The 24990-nt window shown below is 40.2% G+C and overlaps 1 protein-coding gene across 8 annotated transcripts in view; it reads right to left on the bottom strand.

The window, feature by feature from the left end:
• The window catches only part of DEUP1 (deuterosome assembly protein 1), a 121016-nt gene that overhangs the window by 47425 nt on the left and 48601 nt on the right, over positions 1–24990 (bottom strand). For all 8 annotated transcript variants that reach the window (XM_012444829.2, XM_012444828.3, XM_021665632.2 and 5 more), the window contains 2 exons: positions 15866–15979; positions 14760–15002 (listed from right to left, as the gene is read on the bottom strand). In XM_012444829.2, the coding sequence (XP_012300252.1) occupies positions 14760–15002; positions 15866–15979 (357 nt within the window). The remainder of the gene's footprint in view (positions 1–14759; positions 15003–15865; positions 15980–24990) is intronic.

Raw genomic sequence — 24990 nt, 5'->3', positions numbered from 1 at the left:
TAAAGGCCCTGCCTGGGTTCTGTTATAGATGTGGTCAAGAAGGACATTGGGACTGGGAGTGCCCCTGTCCTCAACCACCCCCTGGACCTTGCCCAAATTGCAAACAAACTGGACACTGGATGGTTGATTGCCCATCCCGGACCAAATGCCCACTCCCCGCACCTCTATGTGGGGAGCAGGCCGGTCTGCAGGAGGCAGTCCCTTCACTTGAATTTCTTGGCCTTCTGGATGACTGATGCAGCCCGGACTCGAGGACACCCATCACCCTTGCCAAGCCCAGGGTAACGCTGTAGGTAGCGGATAAGTCCATTTCCTTCTTAGTGGACACGGGGGCTACCTACCCTATATTACCTTCCTACTCAGGGCCTAGCATACCTTCCCAGGTCTCAGTCATGGGAGTTGATGGAAGGCTTTCCTATCCCAACCAAACCCCTCTCCTAACCTGTCTCCTCGAGGGACACCCCTTCTCTCCTTTTTAATCATACCCTCATGCCCAGTTCCCTTGCTAGGACGAGATATTCTCCAGACTGTAGAGGCCACCCTCCAACTCACTAATCTCACATACACGAAGTCAAACCCCTCACATACACACCTCCTACTGTCTCTCCTAACTGAGACTATGCCCTGTCTTAACCCTTTGCCTCAACCCCCTATCCCTTCCAATATAGTCAATCCCTTCGTGTGGGATACTTCCAAGCCTGTAGTGGCAAGACATCACACACTAGTTAAAATATTTCTCAAGAATCCTACTCACTTTCCCTCATGTCCGCAGTTTCCCATTTCAAAGACCCACCGTCAGGGCCTGAAGCCCATCATCACTCGACTCCTAGCCCAGGGACTCCTTATTCCCACCAGTTCTCCTTGTAACACTCTTATATTACCAGTCCAAAAGCCGTCCGGCGACTATCGCTTGGTTCAGGACCTATGCCTTATTAACGAGGCAGTAGTACCCCTCCACCCGGTAGTCCCCAACCCATACATCTTGTTATCCAACATTGTCTCCAACACTTCCCATTTTACAGTTCTTGGCCTCAAGGATGCCTTCTTTACCATTCCTCTACACCTTGAATCTTATTTTCTCTTTGCTTTCTCCTGGACTGATCCAGACACTAATCTGTCACAACAGCTTACCTGGACAGTTGTGCCCCAGGGATTCAGACAGTCCCCATATTTTTGGGGAGGCCTTAGCGGCTGATCTCCTGCCCTCTCCAACCCAGACTCCTCCTCCAATATGTGGATGACCTTTTACTCTGTAGTCCCTCCCTCTCCCTGTCTCAACAGCATACTGCCACTCTTCTTAACTTTTTGGGATCCAAAGGATACCGAGTATCCCCATCCAAGGCACAGTTGTCAGTCACCGCAATAGTTTACTTAGGCATTTGCCTCACCCCTACAACTAAGAGCCTGATGACAGACTGTAAAAAGGCACTCCTTTCACTACAGCCTCCAGAGACAGCAGACCAAATTCTCTCCTTTTTAGGGTTTGTAAGATTTTTCTGCCATTGGATACCTAATTTTGCCTCCCTGGCTAAACCTCTGTATGTGGCGGCTAAAGACACACCCACGGGACCCCTCTCCCACCCTGAGGTATTAAAACAGGCTTTTAAAACTCTACAAACTGCCTTGTCCACGGCACCTCCACTCCAATTACCCAATCTCAACTGCCCCTTCCATTTTTTCACTGACGAAAAACAGGGAATTGCAGTTGGAGTCTTAACCCAGCCCATAGGCCCTGTGTATCATCCGGTAGCCTACTTATCAAAGCAACTTGACCCCATGGTCAGGGGATGACAGCCTTGCCTGCGGGCCTTGGGGGTGGCAACAGAACTCACTAAGGAATCCCTAAAACTTGCCTTAGACCAACCCATCTTGGTATTTTCTCCCCATCGGCTCACTGACCTTCTCTCTCATAAGTCTCTCACACACCTAGGACCTTCCCAGTTACAATAGTTTCATCTACTCTTCATTGAAAATCCTTCAGTCAGTCTTCATCCCTCTTCTCCACTCAACCCAGCTACTTTATCTCCCCTTCCATCCCACTCCCCTTCCCCAATTCATTTCTGTCCTGAACTAATAGAGGCATTTGCCAAACCATGAGAGGGTCTATCTAGCCTTCCACTCTCCAGCCCAGACCTTACCTTGTATGTAAATGGGAGTTCAGTAATAACAGAGGGATGGCGAAAAGCGGCTTATGCTGTAGTCACAGATTCAGCCACCCTCGAGGCACACCAACTCCCTGATGGGATGACATCCCAAAAGGCAGAGCTCATCACCTTAACCCGAGCTCTTGCACTAGCAAAGGGAAAATGGGCAAATATCTTTACAGACTCCAAGTATGCTTTCCTTATTACCCACTGTCACTCTGCCCTTTGGAAAGAGCGAGGATTCCTTACCATAAAAGGGACCCCCATAGTCAATGCCACCCATATCTCAAACCTCTTGCAGGCTCTGTTACTCCCCAAAGAGGTCGCTGTCATCCACTCTCGGGGGCACCGGGCCCAGCAGGATGCCATTTCTTGGGGCAATGCAAGGGCAGATGCAGTAGCAAAGGCTCTAACCAGTACTAGGCTGGCTCCCACTCCAGTCCTGTTCCTTACCACAGCCACGTCACCAGTGTACACACTATCAGAAAGACAGGACCTTATGTTAAGGGGTGGAACTGAGTCTGACCAGGGCTGAATCTACCTAAATAATAAGATCACCCTCCCATGGGAACAGGCTCCTAAAATTATTGCCGAAATCCACCAATCCTTACATATAGGGCCCAAAGCGTTACACCACTTTGTGCAACCCCTCTTTTATTCACCAGATTTGCAATAGACAATTGAGCAGGTACACATAACATGCATTACTTGCTCTAAGGTCTCGTCTCAGGGAAGCTTAAGGCTACAGTTTCCCACCCACCAAATGCATGGCAACCTGCCAGCTCAGGATTGGCAAATTAATTTCACCCATATGCCCACTCACAAAAAACTTTGCTACCTCCTGACCTTTGTAGATACCTTTTCAGGTTGAATTGAAGCCTTCTCCACGTCGCAGGAAACAACAGACACGGTAGCCTCCATTCTTATTCAAGAGATCATCCCCCGCTTTGGCCTACTTGCCACCATCCAGTCAGACAATGGTCCGGCATTCATAGCCCAGGTAGTCCAGCTGGTCGTCAAGTCTCTCAACATCTCCTGGAAACTACACATCCCCTACCACCCTAAGTCATTGGGTAAGGTTGAACGGGCCCACGGCATTCTCAAAGACCATTTAGCCAAACTGACCATTGAGGTAAAACTTTCTTGGCCTACTCTCCTACCTCTTGCTCTAGCCCAGATCTGAGCCACCCCACGGGAACCAATGGGCCTTAGTCCCTTTGAGTTACTGTACGGCTGACCCTTCCTGGTCTCTCATAATTTCCCAGTGCAACCACCTCCCCTAGTCACCTACCTTCCCTATCTATCTCTCCTCCGCCACTTACTCAGGGAGCATGCAGATCATGCTCTCCCCATTGTTCCAGGACCTGGAGACTCGCACCCAGCAGCACCCCTTCAGCCAGGTGACAGTGTTCTCCTCCGGGAGCTCCAGCCAGGATCTCTGCAGCCCATGTGGTCAGGACCCCACGTCATTATCCTGACCACCCCCACAGCTGCCAAGCTCCTGGGTCACAACCTGTGGTATCATGTGTCCCGCCTTAAACTGGCACCGCAAAATGACCAGTGGAAATCCAAATCCCTGGGCCTCACTTGCCTTCACCTCACCCGCGGCCCCTGCCTGTCAATTCCTAATCCTTCAAATCCTCCTCCTAACAATCCTTCTAATATCTCCCCTTAAGGCCAGTCCCTACTATGCCTGGCGGTTCTATTTGCAGGAATCCTGGAAACAAGGCACTAGTACAGCAAGGCATTAATATGTTAAGTTTAACTGAAGTCATAAACTTTACTAATTGTTTTTTGTGTGCCTCCCTCAACGAATCCCCCTTAGCCGCAGTTCCCCTCCAGACTGAGTTCAACCTGTCATGATCACCTACGGGACCTGACACCACCCTAACAGGGATCTTGCTGTTCAAAGCACACTCTCAGAATCTCTTTCTCTGCTATGGAACAACTGACAGCCCCAGCTGCAACACAACTGTAAAAGTTCCTACAAGCTCATATGCAAGAAATTGGACAAGTAGCTGTTAATCAAATGCTGCTTCATCCCTTCATCTACGTCTCAGTCGAGGCACCAGCCAACTGACCTGTCCCCCTTACTTCGCCCCTATTCCGCAGGAAGTAGTCAGAAAGAGCGGTGCCCTTTATCTATCATCAAAAGGTCGGAATGTAAGGCCAGTTGCCTCGCCAGGAGCAGGAACGCAGACCCCCCCACTTCTTTCAAAAGCTTGGACAAGCCCGGACGAGCTCAGGCAAGCTCAGACATGCGCAGGCTTTTCCTCTTCTCCCATGCTCACACAACCTGACCTTCCCTTAAAAGAGCTCAGTATGCAAACAAGGGAAACAATGTTAACCCTAGCGTTTTAACAACCAATAGCAGCCAAGTCTTAACAACCAATAGCAGCCGAGTAATTCCAACCAACAACAAGCCACGTCCTAGGTAAAGGCTTGTGACTTACCCAATAGCAGTCCTGCTCTCCCACAACCAATCGAGCTGTTTTACTCCGTATAAAACCCCCTGTCTGAGAGGAGTCCATGCGGCTTCTTCGGCCCCTCCTGTCAGACTGCAGAACCTCACCCAGGAGCCTGAATAAATTCCCTTGCATTGGATTATTTTCGTGCTGGCCTCAGTTTCTTCATTTTACCCTTGGCGAGAACAGACCTTACAACAGTATTATGAAAAGAGAAGAGAAAATTCTTTCCAAATACATATATTGGTTATAGTATTAGTTACACTCTAATTATTACTACTTGGTAAAATATAAATTTTGTAAAACATGTTTAAAGCCCATCTGTTTAGTTAGAAGTTTGCCTAATGGTTTGAAAGGAGCAGTGATTCTAAACCTTCAAATCAACTACCAAATATAAATAATTGATATATTTTCATTTAGATTTATCCTAAAGAAAAGAATAAAACATGAGTAAAATGTGGAATGAAACAGAAGAAAAGTTAAATTAATGCAATATATTCAGAAATTTTTTCCTAAATGAATGAAAAATACTTAGTGTTTTCCTGAGAGTAGAAATCTGTAGACATCTTAAACTTTTTGAACCAAATTACATTTCAAAGTCTTTTCATTAGTTCATAACAGATTTTGTTTTTCATAAAACATGGTCCAGAATAATTTAGTTTGATTTTTAATACATATGATTCTTTCATAAAATATAAAATGGAGATTCTTAGTTTAAATGTAATAATGTTCCTAGATCCAAGGATAGCTAAATCATTTTTTAAATGAACAAAAATTTGTAAAAAAATAATTTTGGTAAACTTCCTCATAGAAATCAGTATAATATCAGTCACATTAAAAGTTGATATTGGCTATGGAAAACATCACAAAATGAAGTTAGAGAATTACTAGTGAGAAATATAAGAAAAATAACATTTCAAAATTTAAAAAAGGTTTATCAATCTTAGCACTATTGGCATTTGGGAATGGGCAATTCTTTGTTGTAGGGTTGTCGTGTGCACTGTAGGGTGTTTAACAGTATCTCTGGCCTCTACCCAGTATATGCTTGTCACACTCCTTTCCTTATTGTGGTAACCAAAAATGTATCCAGGCATTGCCAAATGTCATGTGGGAGGATAAATCACCCCAGTAGAGAGGCACTAATTTAAATGAAAGTCATAAAAATTAGGCAGTGAGTACTGCTGTTTTGCAACCTTTAGTACAAATATCAGCAAAATGACTTCACAATTATATTGACTACTAGGAATAGCTGGATTTTAATTTTGTTCATTGTATATAGGAACATTATAAATTATTAAGTACATTAATACATAAATACCATAATGAAAAATAAAAATAGGTAACATGGACTTTCCTTAGCCCAGGCAACCTACAGAGCCTTCTCAGGTGTGCATGTAAGCCCACAGAAGTTTGTAGAAATCTTTGATGAGTAGGGAAGAAGTGTGGTAAGTTACATCCTGTTGAACTTAGGTCAGAAAAATAAGTTAATTAAATGATATCAGTAAAGGATAGGGTGACCTTGGCCAGCAACTGCTTTGATTCTTCTTACTTCCTGATACACATTGACTCTCAAGTTGCATGCACTCTCCCTCTCCTTGCCACCAGGAGTGTGTCATTGTGATAAGTGTGAGAAGCATAGGCTTAAGGCATTTATTTGGAGGGAGATTAGAGATGGTGATTCTAGCTAGGAATATTATAATAATGTTCCTCAATGTACATTCTTTCCCTGTTTAAAACATTTTTTCTTTTACAAGATTGTCCATTCTATTTCCTGGAAAAATATAAACAATAAAGTTCTGAGGCAGAGAAAGGTGGAGTTCATCAAGGGAAGCATTATAAAAAGAGTCAGTCATACTGCCTAGAAAGGGTAACAGAGTATCTTATTTTCCCCAAAGAATACAGGTATAAAGTAGCCACTTCTATCCCACAAGTAAGTCAAAGACAAAAGCTCATGCTCAGCCTGAAAAAGAAGATGCTCTTGGATCCTGTAAATAGGCCCAAATAGAATTATTTTGGGGATATTAAAAGGAACTGATGTTAGTGAAGAAGGTGAACCTCACTGAAGTGTGGAACCAGACTTGATAACTGGGCCTACTAGTGAAATATGTTTCAGGAAAACTAAACAGGAGAATAAGCCTGAGGAGAGAATTGATTTCTAGGGACCAAAGCCAAAAAGGCATAAAGAAGGGACGAGACAGTGTAAGATGGCAGATAGGAGGCAGGACTAACTTGTAGCTCCCACTCAGACAGACACAGGAGTGTCTGGAGACACAGATCACGAACTTTCGTTCCAGGAACTAATGTAGGAACGTACCAGGAAAACCAAGAGAATCCATCCCTAGGGAAAGGGGGAGAACACCACATCAAGGGAGTACCCATGGGACAAAAGAATCTGAACAACAGCCCTTGAGTCCTAGATCTTCCATATGACATAGTCTACTCACATGAGAAAGAACCAGAAAAACAATTCTGGTAATATGACAAAACAAGGTTAACACCCCCAAAAGATCACACTAGCTCACCAGCAATAAATCCAAACCAAGAAGAAATCTCTGAATTGCCAGAAAAAGAATTCTGAAGGTCAGTTATTAACCTACTAAAGGAGGCACCAGAGAAAGGTAAATACCAACTTTAAGAAATCAAAAAAATTAATACAGGACATGGATAGAAAAATCTCCAGAGAAATATCATAAATAGAAAACAATTACAACTTCTAGAAATAAAGGACACACTTAGAGAAATGCAAAATACACTGGAAAGTCTCAGTAATAGAATAGGGGAAGCAGAAGAAAGAACTTTAGAGCTTGAAAACAAGGCTTTCAAATTAACCCAATCTGACCAAGACAAATAAAAAAGAATTTAAAAAAATGAACAAAGCCTCCAAGAAGTTTGGGTTTATGTTAAACAACCAAAACTAAGAATAATTAGTGTTCCCGAGGAAGAAGAGAAATCTAAATGTTGGAAACATATTTGAGGGAATAATTGTGGAAAACTTCCCTGGCCTTCATAAAGATCTAGACATCCAAATACAAGAAGCTCAAAGAACACCTCGGAAATTCATCACAAAGAGATCATTGCCTATGCACACAGTAATTAGGTTATCTACAGTCAAGATATAGGAAATAATCTTAAGAGATGTGAGGCAAAAGCATCAGGTAACCTATAAAGGAAAACCTATCAGATTAACAGCAGACTTCTCAGCAGAAATCCTACAAGCTAAAAGGGATTTGAATCCTATCTTTAGCCTCCTTAAACAAAACAATTATCAGCCAAGAATGTCGTATCCAGTGAAACTAAGCTTCATAAATGAAGGAAAGATACAGTCTTTTTTAGACAAACAAACGCTGAGAGAATTCACCACTACCAAGCCAGCATTACAAGAATGCTAAAGGAGCTCCAAATCTTGAAGGAAATCCTCAAGATACACCAAAATACAACGTCCTTGAAGCATAAATCTCACAGGACCTATAAAACAATAACACAATGAAAAAAAAAAACCAACCAAATATTCAGGCAACAACTAGCATGATGAATATAATAGTACCTCACTTCTCATACTAACGTTGAATGTAAATGGCCTAAATGCTCCACTTAAAAGATAGAGAATGGCAAAATGGATAAGAATTTATCAAGCAAGTACCTGCTGTCTTCAAGAGACTCACCTGACACATAAGGACTCACACTAACTTAAGGTAAAGGGGCAGAAAAAGATGTTACATGCAAATGGACACCAAAAGCAAGTAGGAGCAGCTATTCTTTTATCAGATAAAACAGACTTTAAAGCAACAAGAGTTAAGAAAGGCAAAGAGTGACATTATATAATTATAAAAGAACTAGTCCAACAGGAAAATATCACAATCCTAAATATATATGCACCTAACACTGGAGCTCCCAAATTTATAAAACAATTACCACTAGACCTAAGAAGTGAGATACACAGCAATGCAATAATAGTAGGGGACTTCAATACTCCATTGACAGCACTAGAGAGGTCATCAAGACAGAAAGTCAACAAAGAAACAATGAACTTAAATGATACCCGAAAACAAATGGATCTAACAGATATTTACAGAACAGTCTACCCAACAACTGCAGAATATGTATTCTATTCATCAGTACATGGAACATTCTACAAGAAAGATCATATGATAGGCCACAAAACAAGTGTCCACAAATTTAAGAAAACTGAAATTATAGCAAGCATTTTCTTAGACCACAGTGGGATAAAATTGGAAATCAGCTCCAAAAGGAGCTCTCAAAACCATGTAGATACATGGAAATTAAATAACCTGTTCCTGAATGATCTTTGGGTCAACAATGACATCAAGATGGAAATTTAAAAATTCTGTGAACTGAATGATAATAGTGACACAACCTATCAAAACCTCTGGGATACAGCAAAAGTGGTGATAAGAGGAAAATTCACTGCATTGAATGCCTACATCAAAAAGTCTCAAGGAGTACAAATAGCCAATCTAAGGTCATGCTTCAAGGAACCGGAGAAACAAGAACAAACCAAACCCAAACCCAACAAAAGAACAATCTTGCATGTTCTTCATGTGTACCCCAAAACCTAAAACACAATTATATATATATATATACACATATATGAAAGGAAATAACAAAGATCAGAGCAGAATGAAATGAAATTGAAACAAACAACAAAAAAAAACTCAAAAGATAATGAAACAGAAAGCAGGTTCTTTGAAAAGGTAAACAAGGAACAAGGGCAGGATGTGGTGGCTCACCTAGCACTTTGGGAGGTCGAGGCGGGTGGATCACCTGAGGTCAGGAGTTCGAGACCAACCTGATCAGCATGGAGAGACCCTGTCTCTACTAAAAATACAAAATCAGCCAGGCATGGTGGCACATGCCCATAATACCAGCTACTCAGAAGGCTGAGACAGGAGAATCACTTGAACCCAGGAGGTGGAGGTTGCAGTGAGGCGAGATCATGCCATTGCCCTCCAGCCTGGGCAATAAGAGGGAAATTCCATCTCAAAAAAAAAAGAAAGAAAAGAAAAGGTAAACAAAATTGATAGACCATTAGCAAGATTCACCAAGAAGAGAGAAGATCCAAATAAGCTCAATAAGAAATGAAACAGGAGATATTCCAACTGACTACTAAAATACAAAAGAACATTCAAGTCTACTATGAACACCTTCACATACACAAATTAGAAAACCTAGAGAAGGTGGATAAATTCCTGGAAATATACAACCCTCCTAGATTAAACCAGGAAGAAACAGAAACTCCAAACAGATCAATAGCAAGCAAGGAGATTGAAATGGTAATATAGGCTGGGTGCAGTGGCTCATGCCTGAATCCCAGTGCTTTTGGAGGCCAAGGCGGGAAGATCATTTGAGCTCAGGAGTTTGAGACAAGCCTGGCCAACATGGGGAAACCCTGTCTCTACTAAAAAATACAAAAATTAGCTAGGTGTGGTAGTGGGTGCCTGTAATCCCAGCTACTCAGGAGGATGAGGCAGGAGAATCACTCGAACCTGTTGGTGGAGGTTGCAGTGAGCTGAAATTGTGACACTGCACTCCAGCCTGGACAACAGAGCGAGACACTGTCCAAAAAAAAAGAAAAAAGAAAAGAAAAAAAACGTTAATATGAAAATTGCCAACAAAAAAAAGTCTAGGACCAGACAGATTCACAGCTAAATTCTATCAAACATTCAAAGAAGAATTGGTATCAATCTTATTGACACTATTCTAAAAGATAGAGAAAGAGGGAATCCACCCCTCAATCATGCTATAAAGCCAGTATCACCCTAATATCAAAACCAGGAAGGGATGTAAGAGAAAAAGAAAACTAGACCAATATTCCTGATGAACATAGATGTAAAAACTCTAAACAAAATACTAGCTAACTGAATCATAAAGATAATCCACCATGATCAAGTGGGTTTCATATGAGGGATGTAGAGATGGTTTAACATGTAAGTCAATAAATGCAATACACCACATAAACAGAATTAAAAACAAAAATCACATGATCATCTCAATAGACACAGAAAAAGCATTTGATAACATGTAGCAATCTTTTAGGATTAAAACCCTCAGCAAAACTGGCATAGAAGAAATGTATCTTAAGGTAATAAAAGCCATCTATGACAGACCCACAGCCAACATTATACTGAATGGGGAAAAGTTGAACGCATTCTCCCTGAGAACTGGAAGAAGACAAGGATGCCCACTCTCAGCACTTCTATTCAACCCAGTACTGAAAGTCCTAGCCAGAGCTATCAGACAAGAGAAAGAAATAAAGGGCATCCAAATTGGTAAAAAGGAAGTCAAACTGTCTCTGTCAACCAATGACATGATTATATACCTAAAAAACCCTAAAGATTCATCCAAAAAGCTCCTAGAACTGATAAATAAATTCAGTCAAGTTTCAGGATACAAAATCAGTGCACACGAATCAGTAGTATTGCTATATATCAACAGTGACTGAGTTGAGAATCAACTAAAGACTCAAAAAAAAAAAAAAAAAACCCCAAAAGAAATACTTAAGAATATACCTACCCAAAGAGGTGAAAGACCTCTACAAGGAAAACTACAAAACCCTACTAAAAGAAATCACAGATCACACAAACGGAAACACATCCCATGCTCATGGATGGGTAGAATCAATATTGTAAAAATGACCATACTGCCAAAATCAATCTTCAAATTCAATGCAATTCCCATAAAAATACTACCATAATTCTTCACTGAATTAGAAAAAAAATCCTAAAATTCATAGGGAACCAAAAAAGAGCCTGCATAGCTAAAGCAACACTAAGCAAAAAGAACAAATCTGGAGGCATCAAATTACCAAAAGTCCTATACTATAAGACCATGGTCACCAAAACAGCATGGTACTGGTATAAAAATAGGCACATGGACCAATGGAACACAATAGAGAACCCAGAAATAAAGCCAAATACAGCCAATCTTTGACAAAGCAAACAAAAACATAATGTCTGGAAAGAACATCCTGTTCAACAAATGGTGCTGGAATAATTGGTAAGCCACATGGAGAAGAATGAAACTAGATCCTCGTCTCTCACCTTATACAAAAATCAACTCAGGATGGGTCAAGACTTAAATCTAAGACCTGAAACCATAAAGATTCTAGAAAATAACACTTGAAAAACCCTTCTAGACATTGGCATAGGCAAAGACTTCATGACCAAGAACCCAAAAGCAAATGCAACAAAACAAAGATAAACAGATGGGACCTAATTAAACTAAAAAGCTTCTACACAGCAAAATAAATAATCAGTAGAGTAAACAGATAACCCACAGAGTGGGAGAAAATCTTCACAAATTATACATCTGACAAAGGACTAATATCCAGGATCTATAAGGAACTCAAACAAATCAGGAAGAAAAAACAATCCCATTAAAAAGTGGGCTAAGGACATGAATAGACAATTCCCAAAAGAAGATATACAAATGGCCAAAAAACATGAAAAAATGCTCAACATCATTAATTATCAGGGAAATGCAAATCAAAACCACAATGCAATATCACCTTAGTCTTGCAAGAATGGCCATAATCAAAAAATCAAAAAAAAAAAAAAATCATAGATGTGAGTGTGGATGTGGTGAAAAGGGAACACTTTTAACCTGCTGGTAGAAATGTAAACTAGTACAACCACTATGTAAAACAGTGTGGACATTCCTTAAAGAACTAAAAGTAGGCCGGGTGCGGTGGCTCAAGCATGTAATCCCAGCACTTTGGGAGGCCGAGGTGGGTGGATCACGAGGTCAAGAGATCGAGACCATCCTGGTCAACATGGTGAAACCTCGTCTCTACTAAAAATACAAAAAATTAGCTGGGCATAGCGGTGTGTGCCTGTAATCCCAGCTACTCAGGAGGCTGAGGCAGGACAATTGTCTGAACCCAGGAGGCGGAGGTTGCGGTGAGCCGAGATCACGCCATTGCACTCCAGCCTGGGTAACAAGAGCAAAACTCCTTCTCAGAAAAAAAAAAAGAACTAAAAGTAGATCTACCATTTGATCTAACAATCTAACTACTAGGTATCTACCCATTGGAAAAGAAGTCATTATATGAAAAAGATACTTGCACACACATATTTATAGCAGCACAATTTGCAATTGGAAAAATATGGAACCAGCCCAAATGTCTATCATCAATGTGTGGATAAAGAAAATGTGGCATATACTTATCATGGAACACTACACAGCCATAGAAAGAAACAAAATAATGGCATTCACAGCAACCTGGATGGAATTAAAGATCATTATTCTAAGTGAAGTAACTCAGGAATGGAAAACCAAACATCATTTGGTTATGGCTCCTACTTATGTTTTCACTCATAAGTGGGAGCTAAGCCATTAGGATGCAAAGGCATAAGAATGATGTTGGAGGACTCAGGGGAAAGGGTAGGGGGGTGATGGATAAAATACTACAAACTGGGTACAGTGTACACTGTTCAGGTGATGGGTGCACCAAAAGATCAGAAATCACCAGTAAAGAACTTATTCATGTAACCAACCACCATCTTTTCCCCTGTCAAAAGAAGGGACAAAGCAGAGAATGCTTTAGTTTGCACTGGATGACCTAAAGCCTAGAGGAGAATACTTGGGAAGTACCAAGAAAAACAATTTTCTTATTTACTGAATGTGATTCTGCTGCAGATTCCAGCAGTACAAAGACAGCTGCAAAATTTAAGTTTCGGTTGGCTTTAAATTGAAGGCATGATCAGTTGTCATATAGCCAGGGAAGCAAAAGGCAGCAGCCTCTGAGAAGGAAAGACCCCATCACTGCACAATTGGCAGTCATGCAAACACAGCTCAGACAGTCAGAGGAAGGATGATGCTAAGCACTTAGAAGCCTCTAGGCAACCCCTAGAGCAGAAGAATGAGTGCTAACCTCATTTATATTAGAATGAAGGCAGAGAAAACACCATCAACACCTTTTCTATTTTGAGACAATGTCTGGCTTTCTCTGCATTTAGTGTTTGCAGTTTAGCTTCCTTTGTTGGTTTACATTTGTATTCTAACTTGTATTAGAATAAGACCTCCCTCCTTAAAGCTGGAGTTTGAGGTGGGATATATGTATGTCTTAGAATCACCTCTAAATAGGAGAGACTGGAGCCTTGTGTTCTGTGCCTTCCCAAACATGGAGAAAGAGGAACATAGAACAGTAGATTCTGGCAGAAAAAGAAGTTAAAGGACTAACTCTCTATAAAGTCCCAAATATAATGTGGCAGGGTGGGGGAATGAGGAGTTGGTCCAGAATTAAGAAATGACCCTGGGAATTTAAGTGGCCAAAGATCCTGGGGTGGTGTATCTCAGCAAAATGAAATGGAAGTTCTCAGGCAGTGATCTCACCTCAATCATGTATGTTAGGAAGAGGAGGTAGTTGAGTGGGGAAAAGAGATGGGCCAACTGTCATGAAGGAAGTGGTAAAAAGAGGCTGAATATTTGGAGGTGGGAGAAAAAACCTAAAATGGGAGATTAAAGAATGTCTCAAGTACTAATGAATAAGAAATATATATTTTGCAAAGAAATTGGTAATGACCAATTTTGATGAATGCTGTATAACCTTCCTAATGATGGCAAGAAATAGAAAAAAAAAAAAAGCATTATTGGGTTAAGAAACAAATTAATGCTTGTTAAACCATCAATCATATTTGCCAATGTGAAAGTTACCTAAAAATAAATTCTAGGTTACTGTTCAATAAATGATTATGATAAGGTTACCAGTGATAAATCACCAGAGTCACCTCCATAGCTCTCACTGAGGTTACTAGATTGTTGAACCCTTCATTATTTCCTGTATCTTTAACCCAGGATTCTTCTGAGTCAAAGAGACACAGGGTCAGAGAAAATAGTGGGGGAAGAGGGTGGTACGTGGCTAAAGGCATAGAGGTCTGTAAGTGACCAGTTATACTGCACTGATAATACATTATTATTATGCCACTGTGAAACCAAAGTGCACTCTAAGTGTGTAAAATACTTATGGAATTATTGAATCTACTCATTAAGTGCGAATTACTGGGAAGAAATATGAACAGAATCTTCACATGTATTAATGATAGAAAACTGCCATTTTAATACCTACATCTGTTGAGTTACCATTTATAAGTCATGGACAATATAATTTGAAAAACAAAAAATTAGTCTTTACCTGGCACTGTCTTTGGTACATTTTCAGTTCTTGCAAGAGCTTCTGATTTTCATCTTGTAATTTATTCCTGCTTAGTGCTATTTCACTCAGAGCTGATTTTAGTTTTTCAATAATGAACTTATCTCTTTCACTGATTTCACAATTAGGATCTGGGTCACATATCAAATGAGGAATTTCAGAGCTGCTGTCTTCTAAGCATTGTTTTTTACCATTTAGTTGAGTTTGGTAACTTTGTGCCTGTTTCTGAGAAATATAAAAACTGTGTAACTAAAATGAAGAATGTCATATTTACGCTTACATGAAGTTCAAGAATGATAGAAAAGAATTAGTAGGCATATCTTTAAATATGTTACTAGATAATGAAAGTTGGTCCTTTGTAATTTCAGTCTTGTATTTGTTTTAAAATTTCAATTTCAGATGGCATAAAGAGAAAATATATTTGTATAACCTCAGAGTAAAGATGTAGAGTAGGGAAGTGGGTTAGTGATAAAAAGCCATATTAAGCAAGAAAAAAATCTAGAAGGTGTAAAAAGAAAAATAAGAATTCATTATACAATGGTTGAAAAAAGTCTCTATAACCAAAAATAAATAAAATAAAAAATTCAATTGTAGGGGAAAAGTTGTCAGTACATGTAACAGAATTAATAAGTCCTAATGTATGAACACTTCTACACATCAATAAGAAAAGGGCAAACAGCACAAAAGAAAAATGGGCAAAGTTTATGAATAGGCAATTCACAGAAATACCTGAGAAAGGCTAAAAATCATATGTGGAGATGCTCAGTCTTAAAAGTAGCCAGGGAAATACAAAGTAAAGCAAGCAATCTTAGACTGAATGCCTTGCCTGTAGGCATACAAAAACATATGCTATTTAATAACACAATAACAATGTAATTTTAAATAGCTCCATCCTTTGAGACATGTAGACTAAATTCAACATTAACAGATATTCTATGCACTTATGACTCTACCCTCCTTTGGATCTTCTCTGGTTACTTTTTTTTAGTTGGCATTTCTATTTGTAAATAGATTACATGCTGAATGGTAAAGATACAAATATCTAACCTCCACTTTCTTCTGATTTAAACTAGTATTAAATAACTTACCTGAAACTGATTACACTTCTCAGATAATAATTTTTGTTGAGCATCTAACGAAATCAGATGAGGCTGATATAGTATCTCTTGCTTGTCCCATTCTCTTGACTTTGCTCTAAATTCCTTTTAAAAAGTAGGGAGACAAACATATTAAAAAATATTATTCATTTTAAAATAAAACAAAGAAGACTTTTTTCACTTGTATATTTTCATTCTGAAAAAAAAAAAAGTAAGTCCCTTCCTTACTGATTAGGGAAAACAACAACAACAAAAAAGGTGTGAAATCACTTATGTTGGATTTTTTTACCATCTCTGATTTTTGCTAGGAAAATACAGAATTTGTCACTTACTGTTAAAAATGTAAGAAATCTCTCTTATTATAACAAATACTTATTACTAATAAGGGAATTTCAAACAACTTTTTTTGCATTAGCCAGTAGTTCCTTTCTATTTCTTGACACAAAGAAATAGAAATATTATTTCCTTCATTCACTCAGTTGCCAAATTTGTTCTGTTTTTTTTAGAGAATGGGGCTTGAACTTATTTAGTGACTGTTAAGGACTGAATGCTTGTGTCCCTCCCAACAAATGCATATGTCAAGCCTAAACCCCAGTGTGACAGCATTATGAAGTGGGGCCTTTGGGAGGTAATTAAGTCATGAGAGTGAAGCTCTCATGAATGGGATGAGTGCCCTTATAAGAAGAGCTTTGAGAGACTTTGTTTTCTCTCTCTTTCTTTTTCCTTGCCATCTAAGGACACAAAGAGCAGACAGCTGTCTGTGAACCAAGAGAGGGCCCTCACCAGAATCTGACCATGCTGACTGATACGGTTTGGCTCTGTGTCCCCACCCAAATCTTACGTTGACTTGAGGTGGGGGTGGGTCTGGTGGGAGGTGAGTAGATCATGTGAGTGGTTTCTTTTTTTTTTCATAATGACATTAAAAAAATTTTTACTTTAAGTTCTGGGGTACATGTGCAGATCTTGCAGGACCGTTACATAGGTATACACATGCCATGGTGGTTTGCTGCCTCCATCCCCATGTCACCTACATTAGGTATTTCTCCTAATGTTATCCCTCCCCAATTTCCCCACCCCATGCTATCCCTCCCCTAGCCTCCCACACCCAACAGACCCCAGTGTGTGATGTTCCCCTCCCTACATCCATGTGTTCTCATTGTTCAACACCACTTATGAGTGAGAACATGTGGTGTTTGGTTTTGTGTTCTTGTGTCAGTTTGCTGAGAATGATGGCTTCCAGATTCATCCATGTCCCTGCAAAGGACATGAACTCATCCCGTTTTATAGATGCATAGTGTTCCATGGTGTATATGTTCCACATTTTCTTTATCCAGTCTATCATTGATGGGCATTTGGGTTGGTTCCAAGTCTTTGCTATTGTAAACAGTGCCACAGTGAACATACATGTGCATGTGTCTTTATAATAGAACTATTTATAATCCTTTGGGTATATACCCAGTAATGAGATTGCTGGATCAAATAGTATTTCTAGTTCTAGATCCTTGAGGAATTGCCACACTAATTTACACTCCCACCAACAATGTAAAAGCACTCTTATTTCTCCACATCTTCTCCAGCATCTGTTGGAGATGTCTTGGCTATGTGGGCTCTTTTTGGTTCCAAATGTAAGTTTAAGGTGATCTCCAGATTTTTTAATGATCACCATTCTAACTGGCGTGAGATGGTATCTCAATGTGGTTTTGATTTGCATTTCTCTAATGACCAGTAATGATGAACATTTTTTCATACGTTTGTTGGCTGCGTAAATGTCTTCTTTTGAAAAGTGTCTGTTCGAATCCTTTGCCAACTTTTGGATGGGGTTGTTGGTTTTTTTCTTGCATATTTGTTTTAGTTCTTTATAGATTCTGGATATTAGCCCTTTGTCAGATGGGTAGCTTGCAAACATTTTTCCCATTCTGTTGGTTGCTGGTTCACTCTAATGATTATTTCTTTTGCTGTGCAGAAGCTCTTTAGTTTAGTTAGATCCCATTTGTCTATTTTGGCTTTTGTTGTCATTGCTTTTGGTGTTTTCATCATGAAGTCCTTGCCTATGCCTGTGTCCTGAATGGTATTGCCTAGGTTTTCTTCCAGGGTTTTTATGCTGTTAGGTCTTAAGTTTAAATCTTTAATCTATCTGGAGTTAATTTTTGTATAAGGTGTAAAGAAGGGGTCCAGTTTCAGCTTTCTACACATGGCTAGTCAGTTTTCCCAACACCATTTATTAAACAGGGAATCCTTTCCCCATTGCTTGTTTTTGTCAGGTTTGTCAAAGATCAGATGGTTGTAGATGTGTGGCATTCCTTCTGAGGTCTCTGTTCTGTTCCATTGGTCTATATCTCTGTTTTGGTACTGGTATCATGCTGTTTTGATTACTGTAGCCTTGTAGTATAGTTTGAAGTCAGGTAGCATGATGCCTCCAGCTTTGTTTTCTGTGCTTAGGATTGTTTTGGCTTTGCTCTTTTTTGGTCCCACATAAAGTTTAAGGTGTTTTTTTTTCCAGTTCTGTGAAGAAGGTCAATGGTAGCTTGATGGGATAGCATTGAATCTATAAATTACTTTGGGCAGTATGGCCATTTTCATGATACTGATTCTTCTTAGCCATGAGCATGGAATGATTTTTTAATCTGTTTGTGTCCTCTTATTTCCTTGAGCAGTGGTTGTAGTTCTCCTTGAAGAGGTCCTTCACGTCCTTTGTTAGTTGTATTTCTAGGTATTTTATTCTCTTTGTAGCAATTGTGAATGGGAGTTTGCTCATGATTTGGCTCTGTTTGTCTGTTATTGGTGTATAGGAATGCTTGTGATTTCTGCACATTGATTTTGTATCCTGAGGCTTTGTTCAAGTTGCTTATCATCTTAAGGAGATTTTGGGCTGAGATGATGGAGTCTTCTAAATATACAATCATGTCATCTGCAAATAAGAGACAATTTGACTTCCTCTTTTCCTAATTGAATACTCTCTATTTCTTTTTCTTGCCTGAGTGCCCGGCTAGAACTTCCAATACTATGTTGAATAGGAGTGGTGACAGAGGGCAATTTTGTCTAGTGCCAATTTTCAAAAGGAATGCTTCCAGTTTTTGTCCATTCAGTATGATATTGGCTGTAGGTTTTTCATAAATAGCTTTTATTATTTTGAGATATGCTCCATCAATACCTAGTTTATTGAGAGTTTTTAGCATAAAGGGCTGTTGAATTTTGTCAAAGGCCTTCTCTGCATCTATTGAAATAATCATGTGATTTTTGTCTTTGGTTTTATGTGATGGATTATGTTTATAGATTTGCGTCTGTTCAACCAGCCTTCCATCCCCAGGATGAAGTCTACTTGATCATGATGAGGAAGCTTTTTGATGTGCTATTGCATTTGATTTGCCAGTATGTTATTGAAGATTTTTGCATCGATGTTCCTCATGTATATTGGCCTGAAGTTTTCTTTTTTAGTTCTGTCTCTGCCAGGTTTTGGTATCAAGATGATGTTGGTCTCATAAAATGAGTTAGGGAGGCTTCCTCCTTTTTGTATTCTTTGGAATAGTTTCAGAAGGAATGGTACCAGCTCCTCTTTGTACATCTGGTAGAATTCGGCAGTGAATTTGTCTGGACCTGGGTTTTTTTTTGGTTGGTAGGCTATTAATTGCTGCCTCAACTTCAGACCTTGTTATTGGTCTATTCAGGGATTCAATTTCTTCTTGGTTTAGACTTGGGAGGGTGTAAGTGTCCAGGAATTTATCCATTTCTTCTAGATTTACTGGTTTATGTACATAGAGGTGTTTGTAGTAATCTCTGATGGTAGTCTGTATTTCTGTGGAATCGATGGTGATATCCCCTTTATCCTTTTTTATTGCATCTATTCGATTCTTCTCTCTTTTCTTTTTTATTAGTCTGGCTAGCTGTCTATCTATTTTGTTGATATTTTTTAAAAAACAGCTCCTGAATTTTTTGAATTTTTGAAGGGGTTTTTTGTGTCTTTATCTCCTTCAGTTCTGTTCTGATCTTAGTTATTTCTTGCCTTCTGCTAGCTTTTGAATTTGTTTGATCTTGTTCCTTTAGCTATTTTAATTGTGATGACAGGGTGTCAATTTTAGATCTTTCCTCACTTCTCCTGTGGGCATGTAGTGCTATAAATTTCCCTCTAGACCCTGTTTTAAATGTGTCCCAGAGATTCTGGTATGTTGTGTTTTTGTTCTCATTAGTTTTGAAGAACATGTTTATTTCTATCTTCATTTCATTATTTATCCAGTAGTCTTTCAGGAGCAGGTTGTTCTGTTTCCATGTAGTTGTGCAGTTTTGAGTGAGTTTCTTAATCCTGAGTTCTAATTTGATTGCACTGTGGTCTGAGAGACTGGCTGTTATTATTTCTGTTCTTTTGCATTTGTTGAGAAGTGATTTAGTTCCAATTATGTGGTCAATTTTACAGTAAGTGTGATGTGGTACTGAGAAGAATGTATATTCTGTGGATTTGGTGTGGAGAGTTCTGTAGATGTCTACTAGTTCCACTTGGTCCAGATCCGAGTTCGAGTCCTGGATATCCATGTTAATCTTCTGTCTTGTTGATCTAGTATTGACAGAGTAGTGTTAATGTCTTCCATTATTATTGTGTGGGAGTCTAAGTCCCTTTAAGTCATTAAGAACTTGCTTTATGTATCTGGGTGCTCCTGTATTGGGTTCATATATATTTAGAATAGTTAGCTCTTCTTGTTGCATTGATTCTTTTACCATTATGTAATGCCCTTCATTGTCTCTTTTGATCTTTGTTGGTTTAAAGTGCATTTTATCAGAGACTAGCATTGCAAACCCTCCTTTCTCTCTCTTTCTCTCTCTCTCTCTCTCTCCATTTGCTTGGTAAATCTTCCTCCATCCCTTTATTTTGAGTCTGTGTGTGTCTTTGCATGTGAGATAGGTCTCCTGAATACAGCACACCTGTGAGTCTTGGCTTTCTATCCAATTGGGGCATTTAGCCTGTTTACATCTAAGGTTAGCATTGTTAAGTGTGACTTTGATCCTGCCATTTTGATACTAGATGGTTGTTTTGCCCATTAGTGGACACAGTTTCTTCATTGTGTTGATGGTCTTTACCATTTGGTACGTTTTTGGAGTGGCCGGTACTGGTCGTTCCTTGCCATATTTAGTGCCTCCTTCAGGAACTCTTGTAAGGCAAGCCTCGTAATGACAAACTCTCTCAGCATTTGCTTGTCTGTAAAGGATTTTATTTCTATTTCACTTCTGAAGCTTAGTTTGGCTGGATATGAAATTCTGGGTTGAAAGTTCTTTACTTTAAGGATGTTGAATATTGGCCCCCACTCTCTTCTGGCTTTTAGGGTTTCTGTGAAGACATCCACTGTGAGTCTGATGGGCTTCCCTTTGTGGGTAACCCATCCTTTCTCTGTGGCTGCCCTTAACATTTTTTTCCTTCATTTCAACCCTGGTGAATCTGATGATTATGTCCCTTGGGGTTGCTCTTCTTGAGGAACATCCTCGTGGTGTTCTCTGTATTTCCTGGACTTGAATGTTGGCCTGCCTTGCTAGGTTGGGGAAGTTCTCCTGGATAATATTCTGAGGAGAGTTTTCCAGCTTGGATTCATTGTCCGTGTCACATTCAGGTATACCTATCAAACGTAGATTAGGTCTTTTCACATAATCCTATATTTCTTGGAGGCTTTGCTCATTTCTTTTCACTCTTTTTTTCTCTAATCTTGCCTTCTCATTTTATTTCACTGAGTTGATCTTCAATCTCTGCTTGATCTTCAATCTCTTCAATTTCTTCTGCTTGGTTGATTTGGCTATTGAAACTTGTGCATGCTTTGCAAAGTTCTTGTGCTGTTTTTTCAGCTCCATCAAGTCATTTATGTTCTTTTCTAAGCTGGTTATTCTAGTTAGCATTTCATCTAACCTTTTTTTCAAGGTCCTTAGTTTCTTTGCATTGGGTTATAACATGTTCCTTTAGCTCAGAGATGCTACCTTTTGAAGCCTGGTTCTGTGAATTCGTCTAACTCATTCTCCAACTTGTTTTGTTCCCTTGCTGGTGAGGCGTTGTGATCCCTTGGAGGAGGAGAGGTGTTCTGGTTTTTGGTGATTTCATCCTTTTTGCACTGGTTTCTTCCCATCTTCGTGGATTTGTCTACCTTTGATCTTTGAAGTAGGTGACTTTTGGATGGGGTCTCTTAGTGGACATCTTTTCTGTTGGTGTTGAAGCCATTTGTTTCTGCTTTTTAGTTTTCCTTCTAACAGTCAGGCCCTTCTGCTGCAGGACTGCTAGAGATCCACTCCAGACCCTGCTTGCCTGGGAATCACCCGCAGGGGCTGCAGAATAGCAAGGATTGCTGCCTGTTCCTTCCTCTGGTAGCTTTGTCCCAGAATGGTACCTGCCAGATGTCAGCCAGAGATCTCCTGTATGAGGTGTCTCTTTGGATATACAGGGGTCAGGGAGCCACTTGAGGAGGCAGTCTGTCCCTTATCAGAGCTCAAGTGCTGTGTTGGGAGTTCTGTTGCTCCCTTCAGAGCTGCTGGGCAGGGACTCTTAAGTGTCTGCTGCATTGGAACTCATAACCACCCCTTTCTACAGGTAATCTGTCCCAGGAAGGTGGGGCTTTACTTATAAGTCCCTAATGGGTTGCTGCCTTTTTTCAGAGATACCTGGCCCTGCAAGGAGGGAGTCTAGTCACATTCTGCCTGCAGAGGAGTTGCTGAGCTGCCATGGGCTCTGCCAACTGCTGTGTAAACTTCCTGTGATTTTGTTGACATAGGTAAGGTTAGAACTGTCTCAGTAATGGTGGACTGCCTTAGTAATGGCAGACTGTCTTGGTAATCATGAACTGCCTTGGTAATAGCAGATGCCCTTCCCCCCACTGAGCTCAACCATCCCAGGTCACCCTCAAACTGCTGTGCTGGCTGTGAAATTCTCAAGCCAGTGGGTTTCAATTTGCTGGTCTTTGTGGGGATAGGATCTGCTTAGCCAGATCACTTGGCTCCCTGCCTTCAGCCCCATTTTTTTCAGGGGAATGGGCAGCTCTGTCTCACAGGTGTTTCAGGTGCCAGTTAAAATGGCTGCCCAGATGTGTGCTGGAAACCTGCGGTGCTGGCTGAAATGACTGCCCAGAGTTGTGCTGGAAACACGCAGCACTTGTTGCCCAGCAGGAATCTCCTGGTCTGTGGGCTGTTAAAACTGTGGGAGAAGTGCAGTATCTGGATTGGAGTGCTGGACTGGCCGGAAAAGTCCCTGATGGCCTCTGTTGGGTAGGAGGGGGTTCCTCTGGCCGGTCCACTTCCCAGGTGAGGCAGCACCCCACCCTGCATCAGTTTGCCCTCCTTGGGCTACACCCACTCTCCAACCAGTCCCATTGAGATGAACCTGGTACCTCGGTTGGAAATGCGAAGATCACTCGCCTTCTGCGTTGCTCAAGCTGGGAACTGCACTCTGGAACTGTTCCTATTTGGCCATCTTGACGGAAGTCCTCCTTTTATTTTTTTCTGAGACCGAGTCTTGCTCTGTTGCCCAGACTGGAGTGCAGTGGCACGATCTCGGCTCATTGTTAACTTATGCCTCCCAAGTTCAAGTGATTCTCCTGCCTCAGCCTCCTGAGTAGCTGGGATTACAGGCATGCACCACCATGCCCAGCTAACTCCTGTATTTTTGGTAAAGACAGGGTTTCACCATGTTGGTCAGGCTAGTCTCAAACTTTTGACCTCATGATCCTCCTGCCTCAGCCTCGCAAAGTGCTGGGATTACAGGCATGAGCCACTGTGCATGGCCTAGTGGTTTCTAATAGCTTAGCACCATTCCCCTAGTGCTGTCTCTTGATAGAGTTCTCATGACATCTGGTTGTTTGAAAGTATGTAGCATTTCTCCTTTTTCTCTCTCTCTTCCCCGCCCCCACCACTCTCTCTCTTCTGTTGGCCACATGAATACATGCCTTTCTTCCCCTTTGCCTTCTACCATGATTGTAAGTTTCCCAAGGCCTCCCCAGCCATGCCTTCTGTATAGCCTGAGGAACTGTGAGACAATTAAATCACTTTTCTTCATAAATTACCCAGTCTCAGGTAGTTTATTATAGCAGTGTGAGAATGGATTAATATACTGGCACTATGATTTTGGACTACCAGCCTCCAGAACTGTGAGAAATAAATGTCTGTTGCTTAAGCCACCCAGTCTATGGTATTCAGCAGCCTGAACTAACAAAAACAGTGACATTGCCCCTTGTGGCCATGGCCAGGCCTCATCTAGGAAGTACCCATTGGTCTACCTTGGAAATAAATGGTAGAAGTAGGTTGATAAAGCAGGATCCGTTTTTCAAGTTTTTGCTCAAGTAGTGTAGTTTTGCTCAGATAATACAGCATGATTATCTGTTCACATCTTAATAACATGAGCAAAGGATATAGCCCTGAGGATACCAAAGAAGACATCACTGCTTCTCCATTTTGCCTAGGGCTGACCATTTATATCCTATCTTTTTGTCCAGGCTTTAAACAGCTTGAGGATAATTGTTGTTTTTTAGTTTTGAGCCAGTCTCAGTGCCTGACAAAATGCCTGGTACCACTTATATTACATGAATGTACAAACAAAAGCATGGTACAGTCCTAGAATTTAAATAGTCTCAAAAATTTTGCAAAGAAAACAACATAATTGGAAACAAACTAAAGCTACTAAGTCCATGACTATATATTATTGCATATAGAAATGTGGCATGAATGTAGTGATGTTTTCAATTCTCAATTCAGTAATATTTATTGAGAGTTAATGCCCACCAAGTTCTGTGGAAAGAAGAAAATCTGGAACTATTTCATAATTAAAAAAAGGTTTTTGAAAGAAAAAAATCAAAGAATATATAGTAAAGTAGGGAAATGTACACACAAACAAGTAATTTTACAGTATGTCAGTATGTTAAGTATAATAATACTGACACATAAAAGCCATACAGAGGATATTATGATTATCTTAGCTATTTCCCATAATATATCAAGTTGGAACAGTTCATTATAGCAAGAGTGGTTACTATTATTTTGAAGATGGTGAAGTGACGGGATTGGCAATGCTGGAAAACAAACGTTTATTTAAAGAATGAAAGTTATATTTTGTTAAAATGAGAAGAACATGTCATGTCATATTTTCTATAGAAAAATAATTTTTA

The sequence above is a fragment of the Aotus nancymaae genome, unplaced genomic scaffold, assembly GCF_030222135.1.
Source record: "Aotus nancymaae isolate 86718 unplaced genomic scaffold, 86718_ANA_hifiasm-v0.15.2.pri h1tg000059l, whole genome shotgun sequence".
In the NCBI taxonomy this organism is placed as follows: Eukaryota; Metazoa; Chordata; class Mammalia; order Primates; family Aotidae; genus Aotus; species Aotus nancymaae.
Note: the sequence above shows the minus strand (reverse complement) of the source record. Positions and strands in the feature narration are given on the sequence as shown.